The sequence below is a fragment of the Sorex araneus genome, chromosome 1 (assembly GCF_027595985.1).
Source record: "Sorex araneus isolate mSorAra2 chromosome 1, mSorAra2.pri, whole genome shotgun sequence".
Classification (NCBI taxonomy): Eukaryota; Metazoa; Chordata; class Mammalia; order Eulipotyphla; family Soricidae; genus Sorex; species Sorex araneus.
This window is the reverse complement of record NC_073302.1, coordinates 136,772,015-136,786,608: the sequence shown is the minus strand read 5'-3', so window position 1 is coordinate 136,786,608 and position 14,594 is coordinate 136,772,015. Positions and strand designations below refer to the sequence as shown.

Genomic DNA, 14,594 nt, shown 5'->3' with positions numbered 1-14,594 from the left:
ACACTCACTTTCCTCTAAGGAAACTTTTTGGATCTTCTTTAGCCAATTATTCATACCAAGTAATACAAAATAAACTATTTAGGTTCTGCTTTGGGGGGCAGGCTTTGGGGATCGGGGTGGAATAATTAGAATACAGTTGTGGGAAGGTGTAATGGTGGTGGGATTGGTGTTGGAATACTGAATATAATCAATTACTGTAAACAACTGTATAAAAATTAAATTAAAAAAAAAGCACTGTGCCCTGGTACCAAGAAATCTTACGATGACTACAGAATTTGAAGCACCAGAAAGGGACATCTATGTACATCCTCACTGCTCACATTCCAGTAACCAAAGTGACTAAAGGTAACGCTCTGCTTTCAGACACACATGGGGCCTTTAAGAGTCTATTGAGTTTTATAATTTCTCTCACATATCTGTATTTTTTGTTGGTATTTTAAAGTTTAAAATGGTCCTCAACAGTGCTAAAGGGCTGCCCCATGTCTTCAGGTGGAAGACTGAGACACACTTCACTCAAAAAAAAAGGTAGCATGAAGCATATATACAGAGTGGGGTGAGGACAGTGATGGAGTGTGTGTGCAAAGTGGGATAAGGGCAGGTATACAGTGTATGTGTACAGAGGGGGATGGAGGGCAGGCATGGAGCATATGTGCAGAGGTGGGTGAGGGTAGGCATGGAGCATGTGTGCAGAGTGGGGTGCGGGCAGGCATGGAGCTTGTGTGCAGAGTGGAGTGAGGGCAGGCATGGAGCATGAGTACGGAGGGGGTGATGAGGGGAAGCTAGGAACATGTGTGCATGAAGGAGGGTGAGGACAGGGGCAGTAGGAAAGAAATGGATGGAGCAGATCTGAGTTTGTTACTAGAGAGAATGACAACACATATGCAGACAGAACATGATTCAATCCCTGGAGTACAGCACCACAGAGGCTGGAGAAGAAGTCATCCCTGAGCCTTTCAATATACTAGAAACAGATCTCCCTGAGATGTCCTGTGCTTGGCACTGTGGAAACAAAGTTGAATAAGCAGAGGCCACACCCAAGGAAAGTTCCTAATTGGGAAAATCTGTTAAAAGGTGCCATCAACCAAAGTGGCAAGTTCTGTGAAAGAGGTGGATAAGCACTACAGGAAATGGGAATGGGGAACCATTAGTTCTCCCATAAGGAAAGTGGATCCCAGAATGTAGCTAATAGAAAGGGATATTTTAGCAGAATGTGGCATTTCAAAGTAAATGTACAAAACTATAAAATAACAGATATTACTGTAAGAGCCTGGCATTTAATGGATGAGGTCTAGAAATTATGCTCCATAATCCTTAGCTAAACCTGTTGTAAAAGGTGGAACAGCGGAACCTCAAAAGATATTTCCATCCAGGGGCTGGAGTGATAGCACAGCGGGTAGGGCGTTTGCCTTGCACGCGGCCAACCCGGGTTGGAATCCCAGCATCCCATATGGTTCCCTGAGCACCGCCAGGGGTAATTCCTGAGTGCAGAGTCAGGAGTAACCCCTGTGCATTGCTGGGTGTGACCCAAAAAGCAAAAAAAAAAAAAGATATTTCCATCCAGAACTTCAGAATATGAGCATACTTGAAATAAGGTCTACAGATGTAATTAAGAAAAGAGTCTCTAGAGTAAAGGTCCTAAATCTAAGAGCCAGCATCCTGACAAGATGGAGGAGGGAGGGGAAGGAGGAGGGAGGGAGAGAGAGAGAGCACTCGAGCGAGAGCGCACGCGCGTGTGTGTGTGTGAGAGAGAGAGAGAGAGAGAGAGAGAGAAAGAGAGAGAGAGAGAGAGAGAGAGAGAGACTCAGAGACTGAGAATGAGTGAACACAGCAGCAGAAATCTAAGTGATGCTATAGGTCAAGAAGTCAAGGAAACCCTGGGATTGTCAGAGCCCCAGAAACTAGGAGTAAGGTATTAGACATACTCCTTATTGCAGTTTCCAGAAACATAGTAAAACCTGTCATAAATTGAAAGACGAGAACTAATTAAATATACACAAATTCTATATTTCTATTAGAGGCCCAGAGGAGCAAATAGATAAGTCTAAGTCTAGGGACTATGGAAGCACTGGATCCAAATAATATAGTCTACTGCTGGATTATTTCTGCTGTGTTTATTTGATGCCAACAATTTATCCTTAGACAAGTTAGAACGAAAGAAACCACAAAACTTAAACTACAACTTAATAAGGAATTTTTAAATAAAAAGGTTTACACAGACATTACATGCTGCTATATGAATGTACAAAAAGGCAGAAAGATGTTTGTGCAAATAGCAAGTATCTTGAAGAACACTAAGAATATAAATATCAACCAAGTTGGGAAGAAGGTGCCTTTCTTGGCAGATTTATATGTACACATCTTGTTTTCAGAATATGTTGCTGTGGCTTTCATATTTTTGTGCAAGAAACACTGAGATTAAATACAATAAGTACAATAATGACATTAACTACACTGAATATATATACAAAATATTTTCTTGAGGCCATCAAAGATCTAAGGTCCCAAGGCAATCAATTTAACAAATTCTAGAGAGGCCCCTATAAGAAGACAGAATATGTTGACTGTTTCACCTTACACAAGCGGAGGGAAAATTTGCTGCCATACAAGCGGTAAGGAGATTGTAGATAATTAATTCTTAAAGCCAAATGAAGGCTGGTATCTGTTCCAAGTAGCTAGGCAGCCAGTCCCAAATAAGCCACTGGTCAGAGTCTCCCACTTGGGGTTCACTAGTGTTACATGCACTGGTTAAAGTATTCTGTCTGCTCCTCCTGGAATGACACCAGCTGATGAGCACTGAGATGGACACACCACTCCCAGAACAAAGGTGAGGAAATAGTGACTACCCAATACAGACAGCGACAGGGCTTTGTGTCTAAATTAACAGGGGACTGATCAATGATACCACATCCCAGAAACATAGGATACAACAGGTCCCAATCTGGCCTGATTTGAATTGCTCTCTGGACTCCAGGCCTGTGGGCCTAAAGCCATCTCCATGGAAGTTCTCACAGCCTCAGAAAAGGTCCTGCTCGCCCTGCAAAGGAACTCTGAGCCACCATTTGTCAGCTAGCTGTTTCCTTTTTTCTTTTTTTGGAGTGAAATAAAATTTAATTTTTCCCATTTTGTTATCGAAACACTTAATAACATTAACAGTGAAATTTCTCAAATTCAATTCACAATTGTTATTACTGGGTATGGGAGGGTTGGGTCACACTCTGCTAGTAATGCTATCAATTACTTAATTCAGAAAATTCTGAAAACATGGATTCTAGTTTTATTTTTGCTAATAGAAGAGATGGGCAAAGACAGCTACTAGCTACACAGAATAACACATAATCACATAATGTATATTACACCACAATATAAAAACTAAGGCAGCATTTCATAAGAAACATCTACCACTGGCTTATGTTTCTAATTCTTCTAAATCTCATCTGTAGCATGAGACTATAATTAAAGTGTCTTTTGTTTATACACAAAAAACTCAAAACAAGCCTTCTCTATATTGGAAAAATATATATAATTTAATCTAGAAATAACTTTTGACATGTTTTTCTATACTTAGTATATCTTTTGTCTGTTTCATTTTAGTTTTTTGGTTGGGAGCCATACCTGGCACTGCTCAGGCATTAATCCTAGTAATTCTTTGAGGACCGTATGTGATGCAATGAATCCAACCAGAGGTGGTGCTCTTTCTCCAGTCCATAAATAATTTTTTTTAAATTTTGAACACAAAGCTTTATTTTAATTTTTAATTTATATATTTTTTTATTGAATCACCATGTGGAAAATTACAAAGCTTTCAGGCTTAAGTCTCAGTTTTACAATGCTCAAACAACCATCCCTTCACCAGTGCACACATTCCACCATCAAAAAACTCCAGTATATCTCCCATACCCCCAGCACCCCCACCCCGCCTGTGTAACTGATAAATTTCACTTTACTTTCTCTTTACTTTGGTTACATTCAATATTTCAACAAAAAACTCACTATTATTGTTTGGAGTTTCCCCCCCACCGGCAGGAAAAAGGCGAGAGAGAAAAACCTTTCCCCTCCTGGGCAGGCATGGGGCCACGGCTTAGTTCAGTCTAGAGACATTTCTGCAATAAGCTGTCGGTACCAAAAGTAGTTAAGCTGGCCTCTGGAATCATGCTTGTGCAGCTGCAGAGAGGCCGCACATGTGCAGCCACCGGGGTCACATCTCAGCGGAGCCCATAAATAAAATTTTCTTAATGAAACTTAGACACTCATTTAAGTATTATTATTTTATAAAATAACTCTACTGCTTTTTCTTCTATGTATTTTCCTTAGCACTTACGCACTGTAGCACTGTTGCGTTATTCATTGATTTGCTCAAGTGGGCACCAGGAAAGTCTCCATTGTGAGACTTGTTGTCACTGTTTTTAGCATACTGAATATGCCACGGGTAGCTTGCCAGGCTCTGCTGTGAGGGTGGGATACTCTCGATAGCTTGCCGGGGAGAGCCGAAAGGGACAGAGGAGTAAAACCCAGTTCGGCCGCATGCAAAGCAAATGCCCTACCCACTGTGCTATCGCTACAGTCCTTAGCACTTATAACACTGAAAAATATATTAATTTTTGGTTTGGTTTCTTGTGTGTGCCAGTTACATATGAAATACTGTGCAAAACATTTTTAAATAATTTATAAAGTACTAATTACTATTGCACTGCTTGTCATAGCACTGTCATCCCATTGTTCATCGATTTGCTCAAGTGGGCACCAGTAACGTCTCTATCATGAGACTTGTTATTGTTTTTGGTGTATCGAATACACCACGAGTAGCTTGCCAGGTTCTGCCATGCAGGGCTATTACTATTATGTTCATAATTACTTTATGAGAGCATTCTAGTTACATAAACTGGTTTCCAAGAAATGCTTACTATCTGTATTTTACTACTTCTATGTGTGTTAAAACATCATTGTTTATTATCTTGATTTACAGTTACCACACCACATCATCACCAAAGTGTCCAAGACCCTCCCCTCCACCAATGATCCAATTATCATTTCTAGTCCACCTCATTATTCCTGCCATTATGTCATTTTTGTGATACAAGGTCAAAGGTCTATAATTGTTCAATACTGTCTAGTCCTTTCTCTGTATTTCACAGATGAATGAGATTATCAGATATTTGTTGTTCTCCCTCTGACTTATTTCACTTAATATGATGCCCTACAGTTCCATTTAAGTTGCAGCAAGTTGCAAAGTTTCATCCTTTCTTAAAGCTGCAAAGTATTCTATCTGTTTCTCATGAGCTGCTGACCCAAAGTCTGCTCTGTTGCATTCTCTTCCTTTCTGAGTGCTTCTCTTTAGCAGTTTCCAACATGGAAAACTGCTGCGTCAGAGTGAGCAAACCAGAAAGTAAGTGACCGACAAAGTGCGCAAAATACTCAGCTTCTCTCCTGTTAAATCACCAGTTTGTAACAGCATCAAGTGTAAACCTAATAGTCAAGTATAAAACAGCAATCTAACTTAAGGATAAACTATTTCAATAACTTCAGATGTCATCTTCCACTGAGATCCCCATCCACTGAGTTCCAATTTTCTCCATCCTTTTACCATTTTAGGTGTACTATTCACAAAACGGTAAATAGAGAGACATGTATAGGTGAGGAAATGGCCAAGAGGTGATTTGTATCACTAGTCACCAGGTAAATAAAAATTAAAACTACAACAAATGACTAGAATTTATTATCAATACACCAGAAAACACTAGCAATATCAGATAATAGTATGTACCTCACAATATAAACTACCTCATAATGCTGGTGGCTATTATCTTATAAGCATTCTAGAAAACTCTTTGGATGTTTCTGTTGCACTCGTCCTGTTGTTTATCGATTTGCTTGAGCAGGCACCAGTAATGTCTCCACTGTGAGACTTGTTGTTACTGTTTCTGACACATTGAATATGCCATGGGTAGCTTTCCAGGCCCTGCATGGGGGCGGGATACTCTCGGTAGCTTGACAGGCTCTCCGAGTGACAGAGGAATCGAAGCCGGGTCAGCTGCATGCAAGGCAAATGCCCTACCCACTATGCTATTGCTCCAGTCCCTGGTGACAGCATGTTTAAGTTTCTTTATAGATTAGACAGCTTACTCATTAAATTTCCCAATTATTCAATCACCTTTGTAAAACTAGAATCTGATTCGTATAGAAAACAAGTTACAGAAGCACAGTTTTCTCTCCACTTAATGCCGGGTGGCTTAACAAACCTGGCTCATTCTTTGCACGGACACAGCAAAATTGGAGAACTCTCATTTGGGGTACTCCAATACTGAGAAGTCCTAGGGGTTGGCTAAAGACAGGAGACACACCAATAATGGTATTGATCATATCTGGCACGTCACAGTTACCCAGGCCTGGCCATAAGGTGTTTGTTCCTGAGAGTTAAACATACAACTACTTACCCTATATCCAACAATTCTACTCCTAGATACATGCCAAAAAGAACTGTGTTTATAATTACCAAAAGAATTTTAGATGAAACATCACAGCAGCTTTTTTCATAATAGAACACTGGAAACACCTTAAATGTCTAAAATACTACACAGTTAAAGGAACTATGGGCCTATCTTCAAAGACACTGTTTTTGTAGTTTTTGTTCGTGGGCCAGCAGAACTCAGCACCCAGAAGTGCTCAGGGATTACTGCTGGCTCTGTGGTCAGGCATGTGGTGCCTGGGACTGAACCTGGGTCAGACATATGCAAGGCAAGTGCCCTAACTTCTGAGTTACACCTCCAGTCCTCACAAACATTGTTAAATAAAATACTGAATAAGAAGGGGGCATCCTGCATGATTACATGTAAATAGGTGAAAAACAAGCAAATTAATTTAAGATGATTAAAAAATTTGAACAGTGATTATCTATGATAATGAGCTGACAGCAATGAACCAAAGGGTGAAAAAAAAAATATTCCACATCCTGACTCAGGTGATAAATATAAAGAGGATATACAGGTAAAAATTTAAGTCATAAACATTTTTCACTTTACTGCATATATTTTATTTCAAATAAAACATTTCAAAGTTTATATCCCAGAGCACACAACTAGTAAAATGATGAACTGAGGTTCAAACTTTGGAGTCTTTTCACTAGACGGTGTTCATTTTCCTACTGGATTATACACAGATTTTAAAAAATGCTAAAAAATACTCTGGGCTAAAGTGACAATATAATGGGCAGGGTGTACTTGCCTTCCAAGCGGCCCTCTTGGGTTTGATCCCTGGCATCCCATATGGTCACCCAAGGCCACCAGGAGTAATTCCTGAGTGCAGAACCAAGAGTAACCCCTGAACACTGCAAGGTGTGGCCCCCAAACAAACTACAAAATACTTAAAACATGATAAGCAAGTATCACATTTTGTAATAATTCCTTTGCTTATAATGTCCACATTAAGGTAAATTGTTTTTATTTTGATACAGATATACCCTATATTTGGTACTAGAGTAATAGGGACTGTTTATAACACTGAAATAAATTAATTAAAACAGAAATTCCACCATTCTAGGTGACTAGTAACTCAATAATATAATTCAACTGAAGCACAAATGTGTTAAGATGTAACTGACGAACAAAGATTGCTTCTAACAGGATAGACTATATAAAATGACTATTGTGGCTTATCATGAAAAAATCTTAGGTGGCACATCCTAAGACTAATGAAATAATTAACAGATGAGGTATATATGAGACTAAGGTGCTAAAATGATCAACAGGTATCAGACATAATAGTGTGATATAGTCAGATTCAACAACTACAAGTGCAAATATTGTCTCATTTGTTTCTCAGATATCAATTACAGAACACCGATAAAACAGCAAACACAACAGCAGAGTAAGAGTTTAATATTAAAATACAAGTACATCAGCATTCAGTTATAATCTCACATTTTTAAGGGTCTTCTATCAAAAATATCGCATATGTCGTGTAATTTTATTCATTAGATTGAGGTAAACACTGGAAAAAATCCAGTTATTGTTTTCCTTGCATATATAAGCAACCTAAGGACTAAGAACAGATCACTGACAGTATCAGGCAACACACATAAAGCCAACATTAAGACTACTACAACTATTTTAAAGCATCTGGGATGGTCACAAAATGGTAGAAATTATTTACCCAATACTCATCTAATAAGTAGTAAATATCAAATATATATGGCACTGGTAGAACTTAGCAAGGAAAAAATATCCAATCCCAACAAAAAATGGAGGCAAGAGGTAAGCATGAACTTCCTCAAAGGAGAAATACAAATGGCAAAAGGCACCTGAAAAGATGTTCTGCATCACTAATTATCAGGGAGATGCAAGTCAAAACAACAAAGAGACATCATCTCATGCCACAGAGGCTGGCACACAACAAAGTGAACAAGAACAACTAGTGCTGGCATGGATGTGGAAAGGAACTCTGACTCACTGCTGATTGGAATGTCAACTGGTCTAGCCTTTCTGGAAAACAACAAAGCCATTCCTAAAAAATTAGAAACTGAGCCTCCATTTGACTCAGCAACCACACTTCTTAGAGTATACCCCAAGGGCTCAAAAACAAAATAGAGAAAAAACATTTGCACCCCTATGTTCCTTGCAATATTATCCACAATAGGCAAAAATCTGAAAACAACTCGTGTCCAAGAATGGATGACTGGATGAAGAAACTACATACAACAGAATATTACTCAACCGTAAGAAAAGATAAGGTCATGACATCTGATGCTACATGGAGGCACCTAGAGAGCACTGTGCTGAATGAAGTCAGAGGAAAAGAGACCAATACAGAATCTTTATATCTCTCTTATATGCGAGATACAAAAAAACAACGGTGGAAAAACCAATACTCAAAGACAACGGTAACAAAGAACGTGAGAATTGGTATTTAGTAGGAAATATGCCACCTGAGGGGGCTGAATGACAGGATAGGGAGAAGAAAATGAGTATGGCTCGTGGGGGGAAGCATTCAACTGGGGGAAGGTAGTGCTGAAAGGTGATAAAGTGTTATGTATGAAACCCTGTCAGCAACAGTACTGTAAACCACAGTACAAAATCAGGTGTGTGTAGGTTTTGTGTGTGTACGTGTGTGTATATATAGACAGAGACAGATATGGATAGAAAGTGCCTCTTGTAGAAGCAGACTAGTGACTGGAAGGCAAACTGGAGTGGGGAGGGGTGGAATGTTAACTGGTAGAGGTAAGTGGATACTGGTGAAGGAATTTGTGCTGAAACAGTGTATGCTTGGAGTCCAATTATGAGTAGCTTTATGATTTCATGGTGACTAAAAATAAATCTTAAAAAACTAATTAAAAGCATCTAGATACAGAGCTCAACAGGCTGAGTGTACACCTTGTATGTGGGAGGTTTGGATTCCATCCTAGCACTGAATGAATATAAAGCATCCCAGAAGTGACCTGAAAACAACCTAGAAGCAAACCTGGATCAGAGTCAAGAATAGGCCCAGAACACTGATGAGTGTGCTTCTCCCTAAAATAAAACCCCAAAAGAAGTACACCCATCTTCACACAGGAGTGTCTCATACTATACATAAAGACTTGAGTATTTTAAAGTATTTTGATTTCTACTGAGAATTTTTAATCCCTCACAACACTCTCACCAAAGCTAAAATGAAAATAAGTTAAAATGAACGTCTAAGACATTTTTTAAAAAATAACTGTTAAGTTTATATATTCAGAAAAAGGGAAAGTTGATTTTCATTTCTAAATGGTTAACGAGTCTGACAAACACAAGACTGTAAACCCAGGATAAAACCTAAGAGACAACACACACACACACACACACACACACACATACACACACATGCCTCACACAAAATCCACCCACAAACACCTCCTCAATTCCCATGCCATCCATTTTGATGACGTGACCAACACCGTATTATAGCTAAGCAATGATAAAGAACTGTAAATTTACCTGGTTGCCAGCCTCAGTGCACTTCAATTTCCAGTATGCCACATCACCTGTGGTTCACTGTTATTTCTTCACAACATCCTTGTGGCCCTATTATTTATCTCTACAATAGGGTTTTAATTTGAGGGTATGTCTGAATGTATTTGAGAGAGGACTATAAAGCCTGTGAGGTGTTATAGTGATCAAAAAACTTTGGACCTGTAATTAGGAGATGGAGGAAGCCACAGCCATGGCCCTGCCCCCTCACCTGGAGGTGGTCAGCTCAACTTCTAGGCTCAGGGACCCTTTCCCAGGGCTCAGTCCAGCACCTGAGCTGTCATTCCTGCCAGCAGAGGGCAGTCTTGCCAGTTCCGGGCCACCAGATCAAGACTGCTTTTAGATTTTGTCTCCAGAAGCCTCAAAACTGATAGAAACTGCACTCAGAACTCAGAGTTTCACAGGAGCCACAGTTACAGAGTATAGCAGCCTCTGTCCCTTGGTGAACAGGGAAGATAGTGCTCCTTTCCCCACTCCAGCGCCTGGGATCTAATGCAAGTCTAATCTGGGTTGACTCTGACAAGAGAAACTTGACATGTACTCTTGGGGGAAATCCAATGTGGATGGTGAGTCAAAAGCAGCTCCTGACCACTACATTAGCCAGTGGCTGCAATTTTAACTGGACATTTAGAAGCTACTTTCTTTTTTGAGGGCCACACCTGGAGGGTGGGCTGGAGCAATAGCACAGCAGGTAGGGCGTTTGCCTTGCACGTGGCTGATCCGGGTTCTATTCCTCCTCCCCTCTCAGCGAGCCCGGCAAGCTACTGAGAGTATCTCACCCACGCAGGAAAGCCTGACAAGCTTCCCGTGGCATATCCAATATGCCAAAAACAGTAACAACAAGTCTCACAATGGAGATGTCACTGGTGCCCACTCTAGCAAATCAACGAGCAACAGGATGACAGTGACAGTGACCTGAAGGGGGTTAAGGGTTTACTTCTGGCTCTGCACTTAGGGGATCATTTCTGGTGGGGCTCTAGTGCTTTTAAGAACTAGATACTAGACAGGTATCCTGTTTTCAATACATAAAAAAAAATCAGGAACACATAACAAAATGAAAAGCTATCCTCCTTACTTAGGAGAATAATAAAGAGAATTATGTAAACAGCACCAGCTGAAACAAAGGGAAAGATAAGAGGATAGGCCTGACTGATACTGCTGCCCATATAGAAATGCTATCAGTGCTGATCTGTGAGTGGGAACCATTTTCACTCTCTCCAAGACCCCAAGGATAACTGCTGTAGAAGTAGAGCATTCATCTGCATGTAAAGTCAGGGCCGTGCTTGATCTTCACTTTATTCCTTCATACAGCTACAGCTCGGTATTAGTTTCAGGCTAGCGCCTCTGATTCATTACAACTCTCATATGTGGAACTCAAAGATACACAGCAATACAGCAACAAAGATCAAGAGGCAACATAATGGGTAAATGGACACACACTGAGTTGAGGAGTGGATGAGAGGGAGGGGAGGGAGATAGGCACAGTGATAAAGGGTGTGGTGACAGAATAAAAATATACTTTAAAAGTTTTTTAAAATGCTAAATTGAGACTTCATTAATCATTGCAACACGGCTCTTAAGTAGGCTTTCATGAAAAGAGTAAGAAAAATGGGGCAGAATGCTACATTTGAGTAACACTAACATTAAAGTGTACCAACAACTTAGAAACTGGAAATTCAAAATACTACAATTAGATAATAATTTCATAGGTTGAATATCAAGAATAATAATAGTAAGGATAGCAGAAAAATTAAGCAAAATTCTGGGAAAAATAAGATAGTTCTTGAAAATTTTAAGTACAATTACTTAAAAATAAAACATTGAGAGATAGTACGGTTGGTAGAGGGTGCATGTGGCAGACCTGGATTGGATTCCTGGTACCCCCACATCCCTAAGTGCAGTCAGGAATAAGCCCTGAACACAGCTGGATGTGACCCCAAAACCAAAAAAAGATTTTTTAAAAATAAAACATCTGAGAGAGGAGCATGGGTATATAGGTCACAAAGCTGGAGTACATGCCTCCCATCAGAGAGCCCCAGGCTCTATTCTGGCACTGCATGTCCCATGGCCCCCTGAGCACCACTGAGTGCAGCTCTGGTGTCGGATCCCCTTCCAAATTTGACAGTAATCTGACAAAATTTTTTTAAAAAACTATAAACAACCAGGAAAACTATGGCCAAGAAGCTCACTGAGAAAATGTAAAAGGAAACAGGTAGAAATAACCTACTGATGTTCTTTGTAAGCAAAACCTGAAGAAGAAAATTAAGACAAAGATATTACAAACAACAATGCAAACACCTTTATGCATTCAGCCTTCCCCAAAAGTGATACAAAGTACACGTTAAATATTTCCCATATTTTTATTAGCTGAACTTTTATTTGACTTGTTTCTTCCTTGCAAGTTTGTCTGCTGGTATTCCTACATATCCACATAGAAAGAAGAACATACTGATAAATCCACTGTAGGAACAGTAATATTATTCCCTGTCTGCCGTTAACCCTTTTTTTTTATATAAGCAACTAACCCTTTGTGCTCAGATCTGTTCCTTGTTTCTTTCTTGACTTCAACCCTTAGAACTTAGTCAAAGCATTAACTATATTGATAGGATTAATAATTTTATAATTCACACGGATTAATTTTGAATATGGCATAGAAGTAAGCATCTGACAGTTATTCTAACAACACTGGTTCAATACACCTTTTCTTTTTATAAGCAATGCTTCACTTATTAACCAAATTCCTGTTAATTCTATATAGTTATATAGATGCATACATATATATGTTAGGAACATGTTGCTTTCAAATATTTTAAGTGAACAATAACATATACTCAAAACATCATTTTTCTCCCTAATATTTACATAACTTTTAAAAAAATGTCAATGTTTTGGTTCATTTACTTCTTACCTTCTAGACATAGTTCAGAAATATATGGTGACTGAGAAAAATATAGGGTTCCCTTTATCAGTCTTAAAATATCAAAAAATGATGGCAAGAGCAAGCAGATTTTTTTGCTGATAGTTTGAATTCAAAGAATAATTTTCATTATCACAGCTGTATGAATGGACATTCACATTAATATTTTACTTATGTAACACTCTGTTTACTTCATTGCTTTCATAAGGTGCATCAGAATAAAATTTCCCCAAAAAAAGGAATTGAAAATTATGATGTATACAAAAATTTCAAAGTGTTGTTAGAAAACTGAGGAGGTGTTTCAAGGAAGAACTGTATGTCATTAAAAAACAAGCATTTTTGTCACTACAGAGCTCACATTGTTACATTTAACAATTTTCACCATATATCTGATGATATATAATCAAAATTATCTAAGGTATTTCACTGTATGCTTCATGAAAATCATATTATCACATTACAGTGGCACACTATTGCTTTAAATACTCCTTAAAAGTAAAAATGAGACCCAATTATTTTGAACCAAAAGTATATCCTATTGCTTGTTAGAGGATCAATAAACACCATACTAACACTTAGCACTTAGACACGAAACATGTCTAAGACCCCCCAAGAATATGCTAGAAATAAACAAGACATTTAGAATGCTTTAATATTTCCAGTTAACACCATGTGTATCAGTAACTGCAACGTTGTAACTTTAAGCATTTCACATAACTAGTCAATTCTTTTAAGGGTGGGAAAAAGAACAGAAGAACAGGAGATAGGAGAGTGTCATGTTGTATGCTTCTGTAAAAAACACAAAAATCAAAACTATTTTCTTCTTTGTATCAAAACTGTACCACAAACTTGAAGATGCTTTAATCCCATGACTCATCATCTACCGGATTGGGAGTCTGTGATGAAGAAAATCCTCCTGTGTTCAAAGTGCTCTTACTCTGGTAATTCTTTAAAAAAAAAAAAAACAAACAAAGAGAGAAACATACATTTCATTTTATGGTAGCTTTAAAGTTATACTACCTAGAATAAGAAGAACTTGACTGTCTATTGTCTTTCCCTTAAATTTGAAGTTCTATACTTTAATAAAAAAAGCACACAAATGGCAGGGTAGATGACCTCTTCGAAGCAGAGTGTGTGGGGACCAACTCCTGGCAGTGACACTCATTCCAGCCACATCCAAACCTTTTAGTGTCTAATCAGTTAATGGGGTCTGCCAGGGCAGTTGCAGGAAGTGGGGTGGGAGCCAATATTCTGGAATCACCAAGGTCATTACAGTGTGTCTGGAGAATCATGTGATGCTAGGGAATGAAATGGAAACCCTAAGAGCTATCTCCCAGTTGTTCAAACATAAATTTTTGTTTTGTTCTGGGGCCACACGTGACGGTGCTCAGAGTTTACACCTGGCTCTGTGCTCAGGGATCACTCCTGGAGGGATCAGGGGTCTATATGGAGTATCAGGAACTGAACTTGGGTCTGTTATATGCAAGGCAAATGCCCTATCTGCTATGCTCTCTCTCCAGTCCCTCCAAAGTAAATATTTAATGACTGGTATTCTATTTCTGTGCTGTCATATCACAAGTGACAATCCAAATGTTTTAAAGACTCCTAACAGAAGGGAGGGAAGATCTCAAATTGGAATTTTAGATACCAGAAAATTCAGAAAATAAGGTTATTTAAATAGAAATCCTAAAGTTGCT

The 14,594-nt window shown here is 38.9% G+C and overlaps 1 protein-coding gene across 1 annotated transcript in view; it reads right to left on the bottom strand.

The window, feature by feature from the left end:
* Nucleotides 1-13,757: 13,757 nt before the first annotated feature.
* Nucleotides 13,758-14,594, bottom strand: part of DDX4 (DEAD-box helicase 4) — a 53,275-nt gene continuing 52,438 nt past the window's right edge. The window contains exon 22 of the mRNA XM_055143008.1: nucleotides 13,758-13,835. Coding sequence (XP_054998983.1) covers nucleotides 13,758-13,835 — 78 coding nt within the window. The remainder of the gene's footprint in view (nucleotides 13,836-14,594) is intronic.